The sequence below is a fragment of the Eretmochelys imbricata genome, chromosome 9, assembly GCF_965152235.1.
Source record: "Eretmochelys imbricata isolate rEreImb1 chromosome 9, rEreImb1.hap1, whole genome shotgun sequence".
Lineage (NCBI taxonomy): Eukaryota > Metazoa > Chordata > Testudines > Cheloniidae > Eretmochelys > Eretmochelys imbricata.
In genome coordinates this window covers 92232182-92256546 of record NC_135580.1, presented here as the reverse complement: position 1 = coordinate 92256546, position 24365 = coordinate 92232182, and the positions used below count along the sequence as shown (strand labels likewise).

The 24365-nt window shown below is 40.2% G+C and overlaps 2 protein-coding genes across 5 annotated transcripts; one reads left to right on the top strand and one right to left on the bottom strand.

Annotated features, from left to right (window-relative positions):
- Positions 1 to 1053: 1053 nt before the first annotated feature.
- LOC144270289 (protein EOLA1-like) lies at positions 1054 to 23073 on the bottom strand. 4 transcript variants are annotated; one of them, XR_013347135.1, is made up of 5 exons: positions 22975 to 23073; positions 20929 to 21223; positions 18452 to 18670; positions 9840 to 10028; positions 1054 to 1576 (listed from the first exon to the last, which is right to left on the bottom strand). XR_013347135.1 is itself a non-coding variant. In XM_077826658.1 (4 exons), the coding sequence occupies exons 2-3, from the start codon at positions 21179 to 21181 to the stop codon at positions 18453 to 18455; spliced, it is 471 nt and encodes a 156-aa protein (XP_077682784.1). In that variant the 5' UTR covers positions 21182 to 21223; positions 22975 to 23073; the 3' UTR covers positions 1054 to 1576; position 18452. The 4 variants fall into 4 exon arrangements, 3 of the variants coding, with proteins under 3 accessions (XP_077682784.1, XP_077682786.1, XP_077682785.1); XM_077826658.1 differs by lacking the exon at positions 9840 to 10028; XM_077826660.1 differs by lacking the exons at positions 1054 to 1576; positions 9840 to 10028 and adding an exon at positions 11407 to 12090.
- LOC144270290 (heat shock transcription factor, Y-linked-like) lies at positions 1414 to 3756 on the top strand. The gene is made up of 2 exons (XM_077826661.1): positions 1414 to 1965; positions 2959 to 3756. The coding sequence occupies exons 1-2, from the start codon at positions 1414 to 1416 to the stop codon at positions 3733 to 3735; spliced, it is 1329 nt and encodes a 442-aa protein (XP_077682787.1). The 3' UTR covers positions 3736 to 3756.
- Positions 23074 to 24365: the final 1292 nt, after the last annotated feature.

The window sequence follows — 24365 nt, the reverse complement described above, 5'->3', positions numbered from 1 at the left end:
TTGGATGATGGGCTTTTTTTAACCTTTACTGAGGATACTTGTGGGACAGTGAGATTAATCTGAAATTCATGTTACTGTAGCTTGTTCTCCTTGGCCAGGAGATGCTTCTGTTTGCTCTTACAGGTCAGATATCCATCAGTATTGTATTTCTGAAAAAAATTACTGGTGCAGGAATTATAGCAATGTGGAAATTCCATCTCTCCACCATAGTTACTAGCCACGATTGTGCCAGAAGTAAGAAATATTTGTTTTGTTGACTAATGCTAGTACTAGTGAGGCAAATGCTCCCAACGCTTCTCCATGGGATGTAGAGTGATCTGTTCCTTTATTCTTCCCTTTTATTTATTTCCTGTAAGGGGCATTTAATGGTGGAATATAATTCATTATAGTCCACTTTCTTCCTCTACTGCAGCAGAAATGGGGTTTAGAGGCAGCCTTCTAACCCATGAATACCCCACCATCATTGTCCTCTAGACTTAAGAGACAATGCTCTGCTCTCACACTTCCTACTTGACTCAGCGAGGAAAGGGCCTTCCATTTGTCCAATGGGTTACCCTGCTGGAACAGAGTAGCAGTTGAAGAGGCATACGTTGAATTCCCACACTGTCACCAGAAAGGAGAACCAGTGGCAAGTAAACGTCTAGCAGACAACCTCCATTCTTCCCTTTTTTTCTCTCTGCTATCTCTGTGACAAGTGCTTGCAGGATTGTTCTTTTGATATACAATTATTGTTATCACTTGTTATAAAGGTGGATAATGATGACCAACCTCTACCAATTTCAGATTCTGTCCCCCTCCTTTTTATCCATACCTCCTTCCAGAGTCTTTGGAGCAGAAAAAGGCTTCTGCCAGAGACCACTGTAGTTAGTCTCCTTTGCTGCGGCTAAATGGAACTGTAAATCCTCATTTTGAATTTTTTATATACAATTTATGTAATTTAAATACTTGTATTCATGTTTGGTTTTTCTTGCAGGCAGGGTCTGACAGCAAGAACACACACACTGTGGCAATTCTTGCATTAGTGAAAGAAGCCCAAGGGAAAGGCTCGTCAAACAAATTTCTCCCTTTATTCTCAACCATAGCAACAGTACAAACTTCCCTCATCCCTGTTGTGGAAATGACTGCCTCTGGGGGGGATGGGACAGTGGCCCTGTCCAATCAGTACAAGCTTTATTTACATAAAGAGACCTTTTGTAGATTAGATCTAATCTCTTGTAAATGAAATATAAATGCTATAACTTGTCTGGGCATTACTACCTCAGTTTGCTAGGAAACCAATTGTTTTATTATGTCACAGCCGCACACCACAGGTATCATTATGATGTTCTAGAACTCTTTATTGAAGTTCACTGTAAGCTAGCATCATTTTAATATACCTCTGTCTAGGAGCATGAAGCTCAACTAATAGCATAAATGACTACAGCTGAAATAGGTCAAAGTGAGAAAGGAGGATTGGCGATGGACCTTTCTATAGCAGAAACTCCACATGTTTCAGCTCAGGTTGATTCTGCTGTCTCAATTTCTTCTGCTGTTCCACTGTGTGATAAAACAGCAACTGGTGACTCTGCCTTGAGATCTATAATAGAAGAAAATGCATTTCAAGCTTTGAATGATGGACCCTGGGTAAAAAGACCACGTCTTCTCTGTGATGATAGTTCCACTGAAGACAATGATTTTTTATCCCTCACCTTTCCAAAGAAACTATGGAAAATTGTTGAAAGTGATCAATTTAAGTCACTTTGGTGGGATGATGATGGAAATTGTGTAGTGATTGATGAAGAGCTCTTTAAAAAGGAGGTGCTGGAAAGGAGAGGACCGCTGCGAATTTTTGAAACTGATTGCATGAAAAGTTTCATTCGTCAGCTTAATCTCTATGGCTTTAGCAAAATGCGACAAGATTTTCAAAGGTCTGCCTCGTTAGCTGAATTTCTAGCAGAAGAAAAAGCAGCATCTGCCTTTAGCAAGGTAAAATATTTCTCAAAGCTAAAGATGCTATTTTAAAATGTTAAATTAGTTTTTTGCACATGCAAATAAGTTTTGTTTTATGCTTGTTATGAAGAGAATCTATGAATGAGGGTTGCGAAGGATATTCTGACAGCCATAATTTCTTAAGGTATTTTCATGAACAGTAAGAGTAAAAAAAAAAAAAAAAAATGTGATTACTCATTTTTGCCCTGAAGTGACCATTTCAGTGTGGCTTTTTCCTACTCTCCTGAGCCAGTGATTAGTCTCTAAGGTGCCACAAGTACTCCTTTTCTTTTTAGAGAGAGAGATTCCCCCTTCCCGCCTGGTTACTGGCTTCCTCCTGATGCTAGATCTGAACTGCTTTCTTTCCCTCCTGACAGTTGCTGAATGCTAGAAATGTGGATATGGCCCATGTGCTACTGACTGAACCTTTATGGCCTTCATTTAAATTACTAAAAGTCAATGGGACTTGTACTCTTAAATCACTTCAGTGCTTTTGAAAACCACCTACGATTAGGTAATAGCCATCCTTATTATTTAAACTCTGTTTTGATACTAGACCCGTTAAAGGGACAATCTATTAAAAATAGTACTGAAAAATGTCCTTGCCTGTATTCTGAATAATACCTTTAAATGTCAAATTTACATTTCACCATTTCTGCCATGTTTGCTTTTTGCCCTTTATTTTGCTTCTACAATGAAGCTAAGCTATTCATGTCCATTTCCTGGTTTAAAGACTAAAAACAATGCTGCAGGAGAATGTTCATAAATTCAAGGATAGATCACTGATTTTAAATGTTATGAGAATGCTTCTGTTTGTTTCATCAAATCATCTTCACAGACTAAAATTGGGACCTAAAGTGCCTGCCAGTGTCCCTTCAATGTTAATGTTTGACTTTTTTATGTAGGCAAAATCTTAGCCAGAATGTGCACTTGACTCTTGCTTTTTTATCCTCACAGAGGTGATTAAATCTTTTCACTTGCTTTATTTAGTTACAGTTCTACCATAACCCGAATTTTAAGAGAGGCTCTCCCCACCTCCTTGTAAGGTGTAAGAGAAGAGTTGGCATCAAAAATACACCACCAGTTGCTTTCTCATTAGATGAGGAATTTAGTGAAAACTGCCTAAAGAGTGAGCGAAGAAGCTCAGATGTTCAGTCTGCCTTCAGAACTGCTTCCATGGAGGAAAATGACCTTGTTGCAACTGCTCCAAAGGAAAACATGCAAACATGTGCACTAAGAAAGCCTACAGTAAATAAGGGATTTGCCAGAGCAACTGCCCGAATCAGAAGTGGATATGTTTCTTCACCAGCAGCTTCACTGAAGCCATCGGAACATGCGACAGCAGAAGACAGTGAGAAGCTGAATCAGCTAGCTCCATTTCATTTACCCCAAAATAACGGCCATACTCGAGTCAGCACTCATGATATAGATTCCACTACAACTACATCTGCGACTTCTTTGTATCATGTCATACCTCCTGTATCAAATAGTCCTTTTGGACCTGTGATGGGGCTTCCTACCTTCCCAACCATGTATCCAGACTTATCAGCTATGCAGGCTCATTGGGCTAGTTTGCTGCCATTTTGTAACCCGTGGTTCTCAATGCCTATGATTGCAGCAGCCTCTGCCATTTCAATGTCAAGATCATCTCATCACCGAACTCCATCATACCATCACTGCCCTAATTGCAACTGCACTTCAAACAATGCACCTGCTGCCAAAGACGTTGGACCAAAGCCTACTGAATATTCAGGATACCATCGATAAAGCAAAGGACTTCAACATTTCATATTCTGAGGGGAAAGTCACTGACAAATCTGCAATGAAACTGTCTGAAGAATAAATGTCTTTTTCCAGTTTTCCTGTCCTATTTATATAATAAACCCAGACTTTTTTTTATTTTCAGCAGGGAAGAATTAGTTCAGTAGAAGTAATTGGTCAGCTTTAATCACTTGTAGTAGTTAACAAATTTAGGGATCGAGAATAAGAGCAGTGTAATGTTTGAATTACATTTGGGCTGGTCAAGTTCCTTCCAAAGATAACTTCTGCTCCCTCCTTTCCCCGCCCCCTTCCCCACCACCACTTCTTTGTCTCCGCAGACTGAAGGGCTGTGGTGGAGCCAAGCTAGGGGAGGTAATGCAGGAGGACTGAGCCTCTTTTCTGTTCTAGAGGTGATATGTGCAGCATGCAGCTCTGTGCCTGAGGAATATATTTCTGCCAGGCCATTTACTAAGGCTTGGTTTGCAGAGCAGGGTTTGACTTAAGTGTTTAAACAAAATATCTATCACGTGATACCCTTCCTACTCACACGGTACAGTGATCTTCACCTTTTAGGATAGCAGGTTTGAAACACATGCTGAGGTGGATGACCCACCGTGATTCATGTTAGCGTCATAAGAAATAAGATTACAAATTAATGGTAAGCACATATTACTACAGTGAAAGATCTCCTAAGTCAGGTCTAGGATAAGAGATCTATAAAATCAACAGACCAAAACGAAAAGAGATTGGTTTCATTTCAGCAAGATGCAGGTTAGGGTTTATTAAAAAGGAGAAAGGGAGGAGGGGGCAAGATTTAGGAATTACTTTACCATCTTGGATCCCTTTCACTCAGATAATTTTGAAAGGATGCTGCAATCCAGGGTTACTTTGATGATAAACTTTGAAGTTAAATATTTCAAGTTCCAAAAAATGTGAATTTCTTTGTTCTTGGTGTGGCTATGAGCTACCAGATGGTGGTAATTAGGGTCCTGCATACATTGTGACACAGGGATAGATCCTGTGCCCAGTGAAGTCAGCAGTAAAGCTTCCATTTAATTCAGTGGTGGAGGATTGGGCCACAACTGATGTGAGAGAGGAAACAAAATACAGGACAGTAGGAATATTTATTAAATGATATATTTTACAAAGTAGAGTGGAATGATTATTTCAGCTTAGGGTTAGTAGTTCTCTTCACTACCATGTAGAAAGTAGGATTTAGGTTGGATACGCATTGAATTGCTTAACAATGATCCTTCTGCACAATTAACATGACACATTGAATTAAAATGATTCTTTTCCTAGATCTACTTGAGGGTTTTCTACAGCACCCATCCCCCTGTTCAAGGTGTTCAAGCACATCTTAAATGTTTATTAAAACTTACATCAACTCCAATTCATCTGGAGCTAAAGTATGAAGTCCTTTCTGAGACACAAATATACTGGTTTCTGTAGGAGCACTGCCTACAGTAGATGTGCAGGATTGTATCCCTGGACGTGCAATGAAGAGCAATGCCTACTAGTTGTAAAATTTAATAAATATTCTATTACTGAAGTCTTCAGTGTTTTGAAGAGCAGATACAAACTGGATAAAATGTGCCATTAATAGTGTATCAGTACCCCACTGTGCACCGTTCTGCATATTTAGCTTCATGGAAGTCTGCTGTAGTCAGCTCCCAATATTTACATCTTATATTCAATAAAATGACAAACTACCCTGAAATTCAGAAGTGTGAAATGTATTGCAATTTTATAAAGAACTGAAAAATCAAAGAATAAATGGAGTGGTTCATTAAATCCTAAATCAAGCAGCTTCCAGTCACAGACCAGTGCCTGCTGGGATTACTACTGTAAGACTCCTCTTCAGGAGGCACTGTAAGCATTGCACATATGCAATCCACATAGTCTTTAGAAGTGCAGTTATTGGCTGGGACTTTTGTACAGCACTTAGCTAAGTAAATCTTTTTCAAAGCCTTTCTCTTTCTGTTTTTTTCCCCAAAACATAAAATCTGTTCTCAGGTATGAGGTGGTTCATCGTAAAAAGTTCTACTGCCCTGTGGATTAGACCTCAGAAGGTGCAGCTGAATTGGTGTTTTTACTAGCTGGATAAGGCTAGATCATATGGCAGTAAAAATGTCTATGCCTAGTCTAATGTGTTGATAGCCTTGGTGCAGCTGCACCTTTGCTGAAATCTTTGATTGTCCTTGTATAAGAAGTTTTAGGTGGTTTTCCCTTTCCACTGGGGGAATTTCTAGTATAATGAGGATGGCTGGAAATGTAGGCATCAATTGATTCTATAACGGTTACTATATGTGAGCAGAAATTGGCATTGTTTACCCTCAAGAACATCTCCTTTAAGAGCCATCACTTTCTACAGGCTAGCATACTCATTTTATTGTCTTTGTATCTACGCCCTTTGTGCGGACGCAGTGCCACCCACCCATATCTCAGATCTGAAGGTTAAAATGAGCTTTGACACTTCTAGAAATGTGTCACCCCTTCTCTATCTGCCAGCTGGATCCTCTTTGATATCCATATGTATGCTTGGTCCCACCTGAGATTAGTTTTTTCCTCTGGCACACCTGCTTCAGTGTTCTGCATGGAAAGCAGACAACTATTAAAAGGTTTCCGATATTAAACAGGTAGTATTTAGGTAAAAATGGTTCATGGACCCTCTTGTTGCTAGTTAAACAGTATTTCTACTGGGAAATTATTTTAAAAAAAAATGCTTTTCAAACATTTTTCTTGAGGTCTTACTGAAGGAGACCAGAAGGAAGTCTTAGAAGCTGTCCTCTGTAGACCCACAACAGTACAGTCCAAGCAGAAGCAGTACAAGCCTTCCCACACTGCCCTACCAATGTACTGCAACCTTCATATGTGCAGATTGTGTCTATGAAAGAGAGCAGTTCAGACTTCATACTTGAGCCAATCCTTGACCTCTTTGATAAAACAGCCAATAAGAGTGCTGGTTTTTGTCATGTGGTAACCTGACAGCTGGACAAGAACAGCCAAACTCACTGAATGGCTATTAAAAGGAAAACATTTTGAGTCACTATCAGTTAGCTGGGGATTTGACCCAGCTACATGGGGAGGAAATCTTCACTAACCCATTACTAATCTCAGCCATTTAGCATAATTTATTTCATATTAATATATATTAAAATAGATGTTATGTTTATCCTTGATATCAGCAATTGTGTTCATTTTCTCATTATGATGCTATATTTTCTGAAAGGGATCCTATTATGATGTAATGCCAATGTTATACATTCACTATTGTGATGTTCATGAATGCTTAAACAAATTGTTGCATACTGTCATGGGCATTTAACTTTCTGAAATGATCTATGAAAGACCAATATATAGTCTGATATTACTCAAAAGCAGGTGAGAAAATTTCTACTATGAAAAATATTTAAACAATTTAAATTAAAAATATTATCAGTGTCTACTATTGTAAGTCCTTAGTATTTGGAGTTTGGATTGTAAATTCAGTGTAAAATAGCTGTTAAAGTAACCTTATTTTCTCCCACTTCACTTTTTAAAAGTCTTTGGAAAATTAAAAATGATGGGTGATAGCTTGATGGAGTGGTGCTGGAATAAAGGTTGGTCCTGCTGAGTATTTTTGTTTTAGTGGGTCAGAAAATTCTCTCTGAAATACTTTATGTACGAAGGTTTACTAATCAACTGAACTGAATTACTTGTAAGGACCAAAGTGTGCGGAATTTGGCTAAATTTCTGGAAAGTAAAGAGGATACCTCTGCATTATATGATGTTTTTGATCTGATTTCCTAATAGGGAAAAAAAAATCATAGGTTTTTTTGTGTGTCTCTGTTACTTCTGAGCCCAAGCCTGGGAGGTCCTGGATGCTACACATCTCCCATGGATTTAAATGGGTGTTGACAGCATTCAGCACTTTACAATCTTTTATATCAACCTCTGGCTAGCTGCTGTCAAACTTGAAAATCCAGTCCCGACAAACTGCTGAAAGGGAGAAGGGGCTTTCTGTTTCTTCTCCTGTATTGGTGCTTCCTGACTGCTGGAAAGGGGAGGTAGGATCTCTACTTAGTTCCATCTCCCAAAATTCTTGGCTACTGTAATAGGGAAGATCATTCTCCATTATTCTACACCCTTCCCCATAAGAATGGCCCTACGGGGACAGACCAAGGGTCCATCTAGCCCAGTATCCTGTCTTCCGACAGTGGCCTATGCCAGGTGCCCTAGAGGGAATGAACAGAACAAGTAATCATCAAGTGATCCATCCCCTGTCACTCATTTCCAGCTTCTGACAAACAGAGGCTAGGGACACCATTCTTGCCCACCTGGCTAATGGCCATTGAGGGACCTATCCTCCATGAATTTATCTAGTTCTTTTTTGAACCCTGTTATGGTCTTGGCCTTCACAATATCCTCTGGCAAGGAGTTCCACAGGTGGACTGTGTGAAGAAATACTTCCTTTTATTTATTTTAAACCTGCTGCCTATTAATTTCATTTGTGAAACACATTTCTTGTGTTATGAGAAGCAGTAAAGAATTCTCCCTTTCTACAAGTTTTCTGCAAAAGGGGAGGAGGGTGTTTTCAAATCTACTCATTCCTCCAAAGCTTCAAGTAGGGTCGGAGAAGGGGAATGTCTGTGCCTCTAACTCATGCACACAGTCCATCCTGGCTCCTGCTAGGGTCTCTCCTACTCTACTCTACCCTACCCCCATTCTACCTCCTAACTACTGGGAGGGTGCATGAAAGCAAGAGGTGGTCTCTGCTACTCCACTCTTCCCCAGGTTCTATTGTGGGGGTCCTCTTCCTCCTTGAATAACTTCAGTACCAGCCTCTGCTGCTACTCAGAGCTTTTCCAAGCAGCAGCAAGAAACTGACATGAGTCTCCACAGTTCTACTGTGGGAACAGCAATCGTGAAACTGATCAGACATGTTAATTTTTCTCTTCTGCTTGACAAAGCTAGAGGTAGCACTAAAAGCAATCAAGATGTCTGGCAGCAGATTTAGGAAGATGACACTGCATCAGTTCACACTGTGTTGACCACTGAAAGACTATTCTTGCAACAGTAAGGGTAGATACTTAAGATACAAATTAGAAAGCTAAAAATGCATACATTGATAATGTAAGTCTCTCATTTGCCAGGACAAGCTTCCCCGAGGCTGGGGTGAGAATGGATTTTTCAAGTTCTTTTTTAGGACAATGGGAGAAATAATTCAGATTGAAGATAAGCAGCAGAGGCTAATTCAAGTGTCTCATTTACATAAATGAAAACCGAAACCCAAGGTGCACAGGGTAGATTTTATGGCAGATTTTGTCCTATAAAAATAATGCTGAGAATGCAACTTGAAAAGGGAGAGTACTTTCCAAAAGCAATGCTGCACATGCATACACAGCTTTTTTGGAATTGATATACTTTAAAATAATCTGTTTCTTTTGTTACAGTTGTATTATCAAGCATCAAGAGTCTTTATTCAGTTGTTAGTAATAATGAAAAGAAACACTAAAACTAGACGTTTTACCCTGGAGCAAGAGGGTAACAGCACTGACATAAAAGCTGTGGGTATGCCAAATGCTCAAGAATGTGCCTCAGCATGCTTCGGTGGTGGCCAGCAAACTGATTTGCCATCCCATTCTCTACAAAACTGTGCACAAAAGCTTTTACCTCCTCAAGAACTGAGAGCAAGCATCAGCGAATTAAAAACTCACTCAGCCATCTTGACAGGAAAAAGTTCACAAGAACAGAAAATAGCAAATTTTGAAGCCACAAAGAACAAATATCGTGACCATTCAAACAAACATTCCATCATCTTAACTGGATCTTCTCAGATAAGGGAGTCTAACAGCCGTGAATTAAAATATCACCCAATGACCTTGACAGGACAAAGTTCACAAGAACAAAATACAGTTGGCTGTGAAATCAAGAAGAACAAGATGTATCATTTTCATCCATACAAACATACCAGTTTTACTCCAGATATCAGCTATGGTATGGATTCAAGAATTGCTGCATTAAGTTATCACCCCTTGACTCCAAATCCCATGCCAAGATTAGATCCCATAACTAGGCTTCCTATTTGTCAATGCGCTCATCTAGATTTAGCAGCTATGAATCCCTACCAGATTGCCAGATTGGCGTTCCCTCATCCATGGTTTTCCATGCCTATGATGCCATCTCTTTCTGCCATTTCTATGCCTGGGGATGCCCCTCCTCAACATAGGACATCCCCACATTATGTTTACTACCAATGCTTTTGCTGCCTTGGAAGCTGGAGAGCCTCAAAACCAAATTTGCAGTAAGAACTTCGGCTGCAAGGGAAAAACAAATGTTAGTGACATATGCACTAAATAATTTTAACAAAAATTTCCATTTTATTAAAATTAAATGTCCAGAAAGTTAATTTTCTGCAGTTTCTTCTTATTCTTTGCTTTTTTTTTTTTTTTTTGGTCCCTATTGTTCTATGATATACTTTTAAACACGATATTCTGAAGGTAGGCCTATTACTATTTCAGAGCAGTCAAAGAAAAACAACAGCTAAGAAGAGGAGCCTCAGCCACCTTTCATTGAAATTTACTGGGGCAATGAGTTACCTTCTGATGACGCCAAAGCGTGCCCCCTTTAAATCCTTTTAATTGTAAGGTTTTCATACATTCAGCTTTTTTGTGGTTCAATAGTAATGTCAGAGTTTCTTCAGCCATGCATTTCATCATTATTTCCAACAAACATACAGGATAGGTATTTCCTACCCTAAGCAGAGAAGAAAGCTTTGGCACCTTCTATAAGCACGTGTGGTTACTGCTAACGAGTCATGACTTTTTAATGGTGACCACTCTATTGTCTTGAGTGTCTAATTAGCCTGGATAACATTTCCCCAAACCTGGCTCACATGTACACCAGTTTATGATTCGTTACATACAGAGATGATTAAAGGCTGTGTGGTCTATTGTTTAGAGTAAAACACTGAGGCTGAGAATCACAATTCCTGGTTTCTATATCTAACTCTGCCACTGGCTTACTGTGTAACCTTGAAAGGTCACTAAGCTTTGCTCTACCTTAATTTTCATATTAGTAAAATGGGAATAATAATATCTAACTCACAGTGGTGGTGGAAGGCTTAGTTAATAATGTTTGTAAAAAAACTGAGCTCCTTTGAGAAACAATACACAATAAAACCAATGGATTATGGTTTGGTACTATTCAAAAGCTGTAATAAACAGGTAATTAAATATGCTGTGCAGCTCTTTTAATGAAAGATTTTGTAAGTCCTATAGGAAGAAAAACAATATATGCACTGAACAACAAAGGATAGAATCATAAAATATCAGAGCTGGAAGGGACCTCAGCTATCAAATCCCCCCTCATTCTTCTCTTCCGCAGACTAAACAATCCCAGTTCCCTCAGCCTCTCCTCATAAGTCATGTGTTCCAGTCCCCTAATCATTTTTGTTGCCCTCCGCTGGATGTTTTCCAATTTTTCCACATCCTTCTTGTAGGGTGGGGCCCAAAACTGGACACGGTACTCCAGATGAGGAATAGAGGGGAACGATCACGTCCCTCGATCTGCTGGCAATGCCCCTACTTATACATCCCAAAATGCCATTGGCCTTCTTGGCAACAACGGCACACTGTTGACTCATATCCAGCTTCTCGTCCACTGTAACCCCTAGGTCCTTTTCTGCAGAATTGCTGCCTAGCCATTCGGTCCCTAGTCTGTAGCGGTGCATAGGATTCTTCGGTCCTAAGTGCAGGACTTTGCACTTGTCCTTGTTGAACCTCATCAGATTTTTTTTTGCTCAATCCTCTAATTTGTCTAGGGCCCTCTGTATCCTATCCCTACCCTCCAGCTTTCAACTACCTGAAAGGGGGTTCCAAAGAGGATGGATCTAGACTGTTCTCAGTGGTAGCTGATGACAGAACGAGGAGTAATCGTCTCAAGTTGCAGTGGGGGAGGTTTAGGTTGAATATTAGGAAAAACTTTTTCACTAAGGAGGTGGTGAAATCTCCTTCCTTAGAAGTTTTTAAGGTCAGGCTTGACAAAGCCCTGGCTGGGATGATTTAGTTGGGGATGGTCCTGCTTTGAGCAGGGGGTTGGACTAGATGACCTCCTGAGGTCCCTTCCAACCCTGATATTCTATGATTCCATGTGGCCAAGCTGCCAGAGATTGGAGTTGAGGAGACATCCAAGCAGGATCCTACCCAGTTTAAACAGAGAAGAGGCTGGCAGTACAGTGTTCTCCAGAGGTGCTTTCAGTTCTGGAAGTAGCTCCTCCTCAGATTCAAAATGGGCCTGGTTTATGTGCCTTCAGGGAACACTACAAGGCAATCTTTCAGTCTGCCGCAACAGACAGCGGAGCTGCGATGGAGTTTGGATCTGTGGGGGAAGTGGGGATTGGCAGGCTGTTTAATTTTATTTTTTGTGTAATTTATGGCAGGATTTCCTAGAGCCCTGGATAGGTGCCCTCTTAATTTTTGTACAATACTAAAGAAACAACAACTAGTTTGGCCCTGAATATTTTATACATGCATAAATAATTTATCCATAGCTAGAATTTATGACATCACTAGAGTAACAAAAACTGTGTATGTCACAGCCACGGTGTCGCTTCACTACTGCAACATTCTAGAACTTCACTCTACACTGTAACCAAGTATTTATCATGTCTTTAGAACTATCCTGGACTGAGTACAACATTACATTTCCAGGTTTAACTTACTCCATCTAGATTCATGGCTACAAACACTTCAGAAAAAGAAGACAAATTTAATGTTATGTTTGATATGGCAGTAGCGTTAATATCCACTGACAAAAAAACCTTCAGTCCTGAAAAATCAGATAAAAAGCTTTCATCCGTTTCTTTAATGCTGGACCAGAACATACCAGGAGATTTACCTATAAAGGACATTTTGGAAGAACATGCTTGTGAAGTGCAAGAAGATGCCAGCTTCTCCAAAAGACTGCATTGCTGTACCTGTAACCAACGTAAGGTTGAAACAGACGAGATAAATGTACTTCTTTCTCTCTCCTTTCCCAAAAAACTGTGGAAGATAGTAGAAAGTGATGAGTTCACGTCTATTAGTTGGAATGATCATGGAGATTGTGTCATTATAGATGAAATCTGCTTTCAGAGAGAAATCTTAGACCGAAGAGGCATCTTAAGGATTTTTGATACTGATAGCATAAAAAGCTTCATTCGACAACTCAACCTCTACGGATTCAGTAAAATACGTAAAAATATCACTTTGCCTCACTTTCAAGCAGAGAAAAACAGAACCAGAGCAAGAATACTGGTAAAGTAGTAGAAATCTATGTTTTAAATAATTTCTTTGCTTTACATAAAGGGACACATCCTTCAGTCTCAACCTTTGTGCCCTTGACATAGCTCAGGAGAAGGTGGGGTACAAACATGTCTTTAAGTTATATTTGTTCCGCCCCAATTCTTGAGCAGGCAGATACCAGGTGAGTCACATGACACAACATAGCGCAGCATGAAGGATGCTGTATTTTACACCAATTGCCCATAACTGCAAGGAGCTGTTCCAAAAACCTGGGATGACTGGGGCACAGGGACACCTGGGCTGTGACGAGTTGGGTGTTCTGTCTGTATCCCTTATGAATTTTGGATGATTTTATTAAAAATTGTATCATGAAATTACTGTGTCATAGAAAGCCTCTATGGATGTGGATCCCCCGGGGTGAACAGGGTTGCGTCATGTCTCAGCCAGGCCAGAGCCAATGGTGAATGGTCAGCACTCAACAATTGTCTGTTGGGACAATAGATTTGCTCTTCCTAGAAGACGACACTTCCTCCTCTTGTCTGAAGGGAAGGGGGTTTAGGAAGGCAGAACAAAAGCAGCAGGTGATCCAAGCAGCAGTCTATAAAGGGACTCATGGCGGTAGCTGGGGGAAGAGAGCCATTTTCCACCAGATTAAGATGAGGGAGATTGCTCTTTCCCCAAGACCCTTTCCCCAAGCTATACCCCTTGTGCCTGTGGAGGAAAAGGAGTTGTACACAGTGTGGCATTGGAGCCACTTCAGCAGCTCCACGTAGGGCCTGTGTACACTTAAACTGCTATGGTAGCACAGCGACCGAGCACTGTCTACACCGGGGGTTTGGTGGCTATAGCTACGTCTCTCAGAGGGTGTGGATTTTTCACACCCCTGAGAGGTATAGCTATACCAATGTAAAAGTCCTAGTGTAGACTAGGCCTTATTCAGGGGACTCCTCAGGTCCCTTTAAGTAGAATTTATAGCTGCTTTGTGCTGCTGGAGCAGTATTGAGGATCTGGCCCCAAATGTCTTCCGATTACACTGCTAAATATGTAGCGATTTAAAAGTCTTCAAAAGTAGTATATATCAGAGGGTTCTAGCTACATTAATTGTATACAGCAAAATCAAAAGATAATGTTTAAATAATTTATCATATATATGAACATATCTATGTACTATAAAAGGCTGATGTGGCTGGCATGTAAGGAAACCTTAAAGTCATAAACAATATAGTTTTTGAAATGAGTGTGTGTAGCATAGGGAAAAGATAACTTAACAAGAAATATAAATGTATAAATACCAAACTGTCAATAAATTACTTATGGTGTATAATTAGGAGTAATGGGATTAATAGTCTGAGTATCAGGAACAACTTCCTGATAGTGAGCCCTATTAAGAGTATGGAGAAGTAGTGAAAATACTATGGCTTGGGACATTTACAATGAGATTAGGCAAAGCTCTAGAAAAAGTATTGTAGAGAACACCACGCCATTGCCTCAGGTGGATAGACTGGATGCATTTTAGGTCTTTTCCTTCTCCAGTTACTATGATTTCACTTAAATTAAAAAAAAAAAAAAAATCATTCAGCTATGAAATTTGGAAAAATCTTTCATATCTTACAAGGTGGTACCACCATACCCAGATCCTATGTTTTATACTTGGGAGTTTTATCTGACTAAGGGACACAGAACTAGATAGCTTTTTATTACTAGAGAGAATCTGAGGTTTAGTATGACAGTTCACAGCATGTAGACAATAGGCACCAACATTATTTATGGCAAGGTATCTTATGTTTGTTTCACAAGTTAAAACATTCTGAACCTTATTATTACATGTTAAATTTAAAAAATGTTTGGGATTTTGTTCCAGCTGTATCACAATCCATATTTTAGAAGAGGGTGCCCCTTTCTCATTCAGAGAATGAAGAGAAGAGTTGGCATCAAAAGTAATGAACAGCCAAATCCCATCAGTCCTAACTTGAAGAGAAGAAAGCCAACCGCGCCAAAGAAACATATTTCCTTTCAAGATTCAATTCAGCCAAATGATCTGCAAATACTTTGTCTAAAAGAAACAATGCATAACAATCTACAAAAGAATTCAATAAATGCAGGGAATGGCAAAATGAACCATTCCTACCCAGTCTCTACACCTTGGCCTTTGGAAACTGAAACTGAACACACTATTCAAAATGGTATTTATAACCAGCAAAGAAATCCATGTATGGATACTAATGCCACCAGCTCAATTTGTCCATATTTTCCTCTGACTTCAGAGACAGGGCTTGAACCCTCAGTGGGACTCCATCGTTTACCTTCAACTTACCAGGACTTTGTGTTCATGAATGCTCAGTTTACTACTTTAATGTCCTTTTGGAACCCCTGGTTTTCAATGTTGATGGCAGCGATTTTGACAGAAACTCTCAACCAACAATTTACTTCTCCAGCTCAGCCATGTTCTTTATGCAACTGCTATGATAACACTGAGCCTTCTGCCAGCTGTGATTCTGCAAACTCAAATTCTGCAGAACTCTTGTGACTGACAAATTACAGTTTATAATGGCTGAAGCAGATCATGTCTTTTTAAAATAATATACAATTAAACTGGTTAAAAAGTCTAAGTAATGGGAGTATTTATTTCTTCTCTACACTTACGTTTCCCAGGTAGTCAGCATAAACAAGGCTGAGCTAGAGATTCTTAAAAATGCATGCTTCCACCCACCAGATGTAAAACAAGTCAAGCAGTAGTATGCTAACAGATCTTTTAGACATAGGGATCATATACCCCAATCCTGGCACTCAGAACTTCACAGGACTGGGTCCCGTCTATAGAAATCCATTTCTTTGGCATGATTCCCAGTGAAGGTTTAAGGGGAAAAGATCTAATTATCTGTAAACTTCTTGTATTTGTACTAGTACTTTACAACTATTATTTAAAAAAAACTATATAGAACCTCAAAAAGTAAGTTTCCATTTTGTAGCCACAACATTAACTCCCTGAAGTATTACATTCAATTCACTTCAGTGCCAGAAAAGATACTGACAAATTGGCGAGAGTTCAGAGAACTATAATAATTATAGGGATTGGCTTATCAAGAACAATTATAAAAGGCTTGTATAAAAAAAAAAAAAGCCCAGGAAGAAAAAAAACAAAGTGGAGGAGGAAAGCATATTTGAAGTGTGTAAGCACCTCAGATGGAGAATTATTTAGGGAAATTCCAAGAGGGGAACTAGAATCAACAGGATGAAGTTAAAAAAGGGGAAAATGTACACTGACTATCAAAAAAATATTCCTGGCAGTGAGATCTCTCTCACTGTATAATACTTTTCAGTTGAGCTGGTGGAAGCCACCTGGGAACATATAAAGCTGTGTAGATAAACCATTAGCAAATGTACTCCAGGGAAGAATTCTGTTCTGGCCATTGGGGGATAGATTGGATTTCTGAATAGGTCTCTTTTATTTTTAATTCCAAGCAGTCCAGAATTCTGTGACAATTTAGAAACCTACAATCCTCATATTTAAAACTCATGGGGGTATTTGTATTGAGACATCTAAATTTGTATTAACAGTTACATTTCCTCCACTGAATAGGAGGGGACAGGGGAGTAACAATACAATAAAAATCTATCTTAAGTGATCAGAGGAGAGGCTGAAAAATATACTAAATTTAAAGTTCACTATTATAAAACAGTATATAGCTACTGATGAATTTCTTTGAAAGTGGCAATGGGAAAACTAAAAGAGGTTGAAACATGTTCAATGATCTCAATCAGAAATCCAAAGCAGTATGGCAATCTTTATTTTAGGGAACATCCTCACCCCTGCTAAGTTCAGGTAGCTGGACTTCATGCAAGAAGAGAACCACAGAGATACCCAAAATTTCAAAAGTGGTAACACAGGCATTTTACCAGTGCTGCAATAGCATCTTAAATACATGTTCCTGGTCATGCAAAGGAGACTTATTAATGGATTCACATAATTGCAAATCCATCAACTACAGTTCCTCCCCAGCCCAGCCTGCCTCCTCTAGCTGCATGTGTCAGGTCACAGAGGGTTCTATGGAGCAGAGTGCTATGGTGGGCACAGACAGCGGTGGCCCTGTGCATGGGGCCACAATTTCAGTGTGACTGCTCTGGCTGGGGCTTGCCTCAGGCAAAGAGGACAGGCCAGAATTTGCCCCCTGTCAATTAATTTATAATCTTTGAGCAGAATAGTGATTTTTTTTGTGCTTAATTTTAATTCAGTATTTTAAAAATAATTCCCCTCCATTTACCAATGTTTTCCATCTTAAATGAGAATACTAAAAGTTATTGCATTTGTTCAGTTACACTTTTTACAAATGCATCTATAACACCAAACATATTCTTGTCCTCTCAAGTACTAGTCATGCTACAGAGTCTATAAAGGGGGAACCAAAAACTCTATCATTAATGCAAAGGAGTGCCTGAATACTATTAGATATAACTTCTATTTATATACCACTTTTGATGCCAAAGGATAAAAGGCACTTTATAAACTTAAACTGTTATAAAGAAATTGCATCATCCCACTAATGAAATGTAACCACTGCTGGAAAGCACAGCAGCACATAGCAACTACCCTCTTAGGGTAGGAAATGAAGGAGAATACTGTACAAAAAATTGTAGTGAGAATTTGAATAGGCAGACTGAATCCATAATTTGAACTAGATTAAAGGGAAAGCTAGATATTATGCTGCACATTTGCATTTTGTTAATACCTACATATGTAGGGAAAAATGAAATGCCTACAAACATCTGAGCAGAAATTCATATTTTATTTCAAAATAAGGCCTATGTCCTAGAATAAGAGTTGTATCCTACTCTGAAACACTGATGATGAATTTTAAATTAGTCCTCATTTAGTCCTAAATCTTATAAACATGCTTAACTTTACTAAAATTTAAAAAATGGTAGGAGTCAATGGGACTATTCACATGCATAAATCTTTCTAGGACAACAGCCTGAGTTTCTATTCACAACAAAATATAACCGAACACTTTTTCATTCCATTATCATCCCACAGCCTGATGCAGCCACACCTCCTTTTAGGTTTCAGCATTTAAAATAGATACATCTATATCTCAATATATTAAAAACATTAAAAAACCCCATTTATTTACAATTGTCCACATGTACACATACAAGACGCTTACAAAATAATATAGACATCAATAATGGTCATTGACACAATGACATCTCTTCACCAGTTGGTAGAAAAATAATTCCAGACATTTTTCTCATTATTTCAACTTCTTATTCTGGGGTCACAAAAAACAAAGAAAAAACTCAAATCAGTTTTTGCTTCATATCTATTTCTATAAAAAATATTCACCACAAATACATTCCAGATGAAAGCTTGGGGAAAAAATAAAGATCACCTACATATATGAAACTAAACTAATGACATTTGATACTACAGCATTGCACTCAGGCAGACACAAATATACCTTAATGTTCCAAAGGGATCAGTTCCTGTGGGATATCCACTTGCCATACATCTTTGCCCCCTTTAGCAGGAATCGGTTCCAGTAGCCATCTTGGATTTGAAACAACAGTCAAGTATTTCTGCTCCAGGCTAGTGAGTACAGCTTGATTTTCCAGCTCCAAAATCTTTTCAGGAGATAAATTTTCTGGACATTGTGAGGTCTCTCCAATGTCAACCAGCCCTGTATTATAAATGCAAAAGTTACTTGGCAGGTTAGTTCCCCTCCACAACAGAAGTTTTCCAAAATAAATTTTTCAACAACTTCCCAGTCCACATATAAAACAACTAATTTATATATAGGAAGGTCTCTACATCCAATGTACACACCTTAAACAACAAGTGTCAATCTCTGCAAAAGGCAGCCTATGTGACTCAAGATGAAAAGGAAGATGAGCTGAAGCATGCAGTTATAAGATTATTAATTCAGTGTGATGTAATTCTGTTAAAAAGAAGTTCTGCAACTACTGAGGTATTACTGAAAACTTGGGAGCCAAATTCAGCCCAGGAACAGCTCATCTTAAAAAACAGAACTGTGCCCACTTATAACGGATGAATTTGCCCCTATTTTATTAAAATATCAACAAAAGAAAGCAAAAGGAGTACTAGACAGCAGGTATTTTCATATCTTTCTGTGATTCAAAATCTTTATGAAATAAAGGCCAAACAAAACTTCATTCCTTTTCATAGTTTAGCATGTGATTTATGCAGAAATTACGAATTTACATACTACCTAGACATACTACCTAACAATTCTCTGTATTATACCAAAATATTGTTCCAGCTGTACATGTGATACACTGTTCTTAAGGAAATAAAAATATTAAAATGAAAATGCGAGAGTTGATCTGACAAAAGAATTGATATAGATGAGACTAAAAACAACAAAAAATGGATACAAACTTCATAACTAGACATACAGTACATCTATTTTAACAATTTTAAAGCAAAGAAACAACACTTCTATCCTAATTTTGTACCACAGTAATAAACTTCCCCATTGCCCAAATAATACTAAACAATATTTGGAGTATTCAACCACTTGCACAATTGAAAGAGGCAGCCATCAAAGTAATGTACTAACATGACATGAAAAGCATGCCATGACTTCATTTAAGTATAGGAGTACTGTAAAATCATATCAGCAAGAGGAATCAGAAGCTCAACATGCAAGAAAGTACACGTAGAATCAGCATTCTGGGTGCAGCTAGTTGGGGGTCAGTGGCATGGGGATCTGGATGTGGGGGCTCAGGGTGGTGCAGAATTCCCCCAGAAGTAACAATATGCAACACATTACAGAATTGAAACTTAAGGCCCCAATCCCGCAAACTTTTAAGCATGTAAATAACCTCACTTACACATGTAGACCTATTAAAGTAAATGGACTATTCAAGAGAATAAGTAAAGTCTTTGCAGGCCCTGGATCAAAATGTTTACTTCTGTTAGCAGTTGAAGTCAATACAGGTATGAAAGAATAAGCTGAACTCCATTCTGTTTCTGACATTGGGAGACTTGTCAGATAACTCTTAGTTCCAAAATTATTATTACTGGTGATAATGAAGAAAGCAGAATAACTTAACTGGATATTTATAATACTAGGAGTTTGCACTGCTAACAGTTAGAAGAATTATGGTTTTACTTGTATATGACACAAATTGGATCCGTAAATTTTCCACTTGTCAACATTAAAAACACATACACACAATTTGGGTGCAAACAACTGCTATCTGCTTTAATTATTGCAAAACCTTAGTGCACACACAAGTTTGCATCCAAAAAATTTACTGGCCCCAATGGTATTTGTGGGTTTAAAATTCTAATATTTGCATGTATATTAGGCTACTGAACATGCTCACACAAAAATTACAATGTTTAGGGAGTGTGAATTAGCATAGACATACCCCTAGTAACGGGCATGTGTGCGTGCAATTTTGTGTGCTCATGAGAGAGATGGGAGAGGGTGCTGGCATTTGAAAATTTAAGCCCCAATCCTGCAGATACCTATGCATGAGCTTAACTTTACATACAGCAAGTAGTCTCATTGACTTCAGTGCCAATACTCAGAGCTAAAGTTAAACTTGTACATAAGTCTTGGCAGGATTGGCACCTTACAGTCACTTTTCTAAGTTCAGCTACACTTTAAGGTTCCATATACTGCTTTACAACTTTCAGCCCAAATATGATCACATTTCCACCTACTCAATCTCCCTGATATCAATGAGGTTACACAAGTGGAAAGGACAGCAAAAATCTAGCCTTTTGTATTTATTTAGTATTTTATTTTTAATGTTTTTGTGAACTTCACAGTACCTCACAAAAAATTACAAAGTTATAAAAAAGTTGTCTAGAGACAGGTTACAAAATTTGTGCTTAAGAAACTGTGTTTGCAAATTTAAAACATGCTTCGGACTGCTTGCAATAAAAAAGACCAACATTGCTTACCAGCAATAACTCCTCTGCCAAATTTTTCCCCTTTATCTAATAACTCTTGAACTTGCACAGGTGTCATGCCAAGTCTATTCAGAAGGATCTCTTTCCATGTTTCATCTTCCCAGTCCTTGAAAGCTATGTGAATAGCAATAGTGCAGTTCTTGTAGTCTAACAGCAAAGGACGCCAACGAGTCTCTATTGTTTTGACTTTGTTCAAAACCAATCCAGCATAGGGTTGCCGGAAGGAAAGACAGCCAAATCTCATCTTTCTTCAGCGTCACTCTTTACCTTATACTTCTCTCATATCCTGTTTAGTTTATAAAGGGGAAAAAATAATTAGCTTAGCACAACATCCCGATGTCCAGGACTTGAAAATCCATCCAGCAGCAGCCACAGAAAACTAATGCATCTGCCTGCACAACAGTCTTGAGAAGTTTTGCAAAATAGTCTGATTATTCAAGTCACTGTACCTTCAGAATGCCTTAGTATTTCTAGAAAGCAATAGTGAGTTTTTAAACATTTAATCAGTCTTGAAACTCCAAAAATTAGATTATGATCTGTTATATTGGTGTCTATTATTATTTGCAAAAAGAAAAGGAGTACTTGTGGCACCTTAGAGACTAACCAATTTTAGTCTCTAAGGTGCCACAAGTACTCCTTTTCTTTTTGCGAATACAGACTAACACGGCTGACACCTGTTATTCTTATTTGTATGGTAGCGCCTAGAAGCCCCAACCAAGATCAGGGCGCCGTTGTAACAGAGCACTGAAAAAAAACAGAGTGAGAGATTGTCAAGCAGGGAAAATCTTATAATTTAAATAGACAAGTCAAACGGACGGTGGGAGATAGGAAATATTATCCACATTTTACAGGGAAAAAAAGCCTTTGGTAGAATTGAACTCAGAACTCCTAAATCCTAGTCTAGTGCTTTACCCACAAGACCCTTACTAAATCAGATGTTACTCTGTCCCCATAACTGAGATCAGAAACTCGATACAAGTATTTACAGGTAGAAATTAAACTTTTCACATTAGTTTTCAGCCCATATCATGGAGAGTGTTTCGGAAGAAAGAAGCAAAATACAAAAAGACGTGGGGACAAGAGTGGGAGCAGGATACAAAACGAATCATTGGTCTTGCAGGTTTGGAAGAGTGAGGGAGGAGTTGGAACAGCTGAGAGGCAGGAGCTAAACTGTCCTGTGCCTCACAGGCCAGGGCAAGAAGCTAAACATCAAATGAGGTGGGCCTGTGAAAGCCAACAAAGATACTTGAAGAGGGTTTGACCTGGCCAGAGTGGCAGGCAAGATGGAAATATGCTAAATCTAACCATGTTTGTTTTTTCAAACACAGTGAGAACGGTATATTGTTGGGATTTACCCTTGTTTGTTTACAAAGCAAATGCTGAGGCACTGTGCTACAGAGCAGGAAGGCCAACACCTCAGAACAACTAGAAAAGTCCCCCTTTGCCAAGAAATAAACAAACATCCAATTCCTAGTTCGGGAGGAATTAGATGTTTAATAATATTGTACACTCAACAGTAGGAGGTGTTATCGCTAGCACAGCAAATTCATTTTATACATGATTTTTACCCTGACAGTGCCCAGTAAAACTGCTGCTTACAATAATAAATAAATAAATAAATAATATCCTTCATTCAAGTTGTCTCAGACAGGAGAGCCACTTACACCATTCATATGGGGGCTGTTCAACACCCAGCCAAGTGCTGACTCAGGGCCCCTCTCACTCTTCACATTGGGGCTACCCCCACCCTCTACTACCATCAAAACTCAGGCCCCCTCACCTCCTATGTCCCCCCACCATCAACTCAAGACCTAGAGGACCCTCACTCTTGGGCTCCCCCCCCCCACCATCAACTCAGGACCCCCCTCACTCTTAGGCTCCCCCAACTCCCACCATGAACTCAGGGCCCCTCGCCGCCCTAGGATTCCCCCCCACCATCAACTCAGGGCCCCCCCCAACTCCCACCACCAACTCAGGGCCCCTCGCCGCCCTCACACTGGGGTTAACACCCGCCCAGCGCGCTCCCGGGGCCCTCACCAATCGGCTCGTCGCTTCCTCCTCCTCCTCCTCCGCCGCTGCCGCCCCGAGCGCAAGCGGGCCGGCAGTGACTCTTCCGCCGCCGCTACTCGCCACCAGGCCTCGCCCCTCCCGCCGGCCCGCCCACAGCCAGAGCGGCATCCACCGCCCGCCGGCCCGAGGACCGCGCAGCTCGGCGGGGCGGGGCTGGTGCACTGCTTGGCCCTGCCCTGAGGGGAACGGGGAGCTGAGCGGGGGGCCCGACGCCCCTCAGCCTAGGCCGCTGCCCGCGGGGGGTTTAGTGACAGCGGGAAGAGAAGCCGGGGGGTGCTGGGGGTTGCCGAGTTCAGGGCCCCCCTTTCCTGCCTTAACACCCGCTCGTCTCCATCGCTCTTGCCGGGGGCGGTGACCTGACCTGAGCGGGGACCCCGGGTGCCTCGCCTTCCCCTGACACCAGCTTGCTAGCCGGCTGCCTTCCTTGGGTCCCCCCGCCGGCTCCGGGCCCCGGCTCTTTCCTGGGGGGCAGGGAGGATGAAGGCAGCAAGCTGGGGTAGCCCTGCAGGGCTGTGGGGTTGTTGCCTTGCAGGGCACTAGCTGGCATAGGGTGGTCTTAGGTAATAGCAGGGGGCCCCTCTGGGTGCTGGGGCATGTTTCTGCCCCCAGATACTGTGGGGTTTAGCGTTAGATGAAAACAGACAAGTATTGATCCTTACTATCAAATATTTCACCCCGAATCACTCCTGCTCTGTAAACTCTGAGCATCAGGGGTTGATGTTTATTTGGCACTAGACTGGTTTGAAATGTACACTGCTCCTTGTTACTGTACTGTATTAATGGTTGCTGGCCAGTTCCCTTGTGAATCAGCGGGTTTTGCCTCTCTTCTGCCTGCCTGCTCTGCAGGCTGCAGCCACTTTGAGCACCTGAGGCCTTCTCTACACTAAATTTTGTCCCTTAAAATGCCCCACTATTGCTACCAGTGGTGGAGCTCCACTGGTACTATTAACAGTGGGCTCATTACTGTAAATTGTCTTCTGGTAGTTTCTGGTGCTTTAACCATTTCCTGCTCTGGTTAAAATGCTGGCAGATGGTCTATGCTAGCTCCTTCACCATTGCAGAACTGCTCTGGTGTTTGCAACCATGGGCAATTTTAAGGGGGGGGGAAAAAGTGTAGAGACCATCTTACAATTTGAAAAGTTCAGTAAATAGAGCAGGATGAGAGTGAGTCAGACTGTTGCCAGCCAAGCAGCATCTTCCCCATCCTTCCCTGCTAATGGTCCACTGATTTTTGGGGTAGAGAGAGAAAGGTCTGTAGGGAGCAGCAGCTCAAAGTAGACAGAAAGTAAAATATGCTTTCAGGAGAGTCAAAGAGATCTAGTAGAAGGTGCAAAGGTAGAAGAAGTGAGATCAAGGAG

Excerpts from the sequence above, each read along its gene's own strand:
- LOC144270289 (XM_077826658.1), bottom strand. The coding sequence starts at position 21,181 with ATGAGATTTGGCTGTCTTTCCTTCCGGCAACCCTATGCTGGATTGGTT. Across the intron at positions 18,671-20,928 it reads TGGCAGAGGAGTTATTGCTG|GGCTGGTTGACATTGGAGAG; the intron begins GTAAGCAATGTT and ends TTTATAATACAG.
- LOC144270290 (XM_077826661.1), top strand. The coding sequence starts at position 1,414 with ATGACTACAGCTGAAATAGGTCAAAGTGAGAAAGGAGGATTGGCGATG. Across the intron at positions 1,966-2,958 it reads CAGCATCTGCCTTTAGCAAG|TTACAGTTCTACCATAACCC; the intron begins GTAAAATATTTC and ends TGCTTTATTTAG.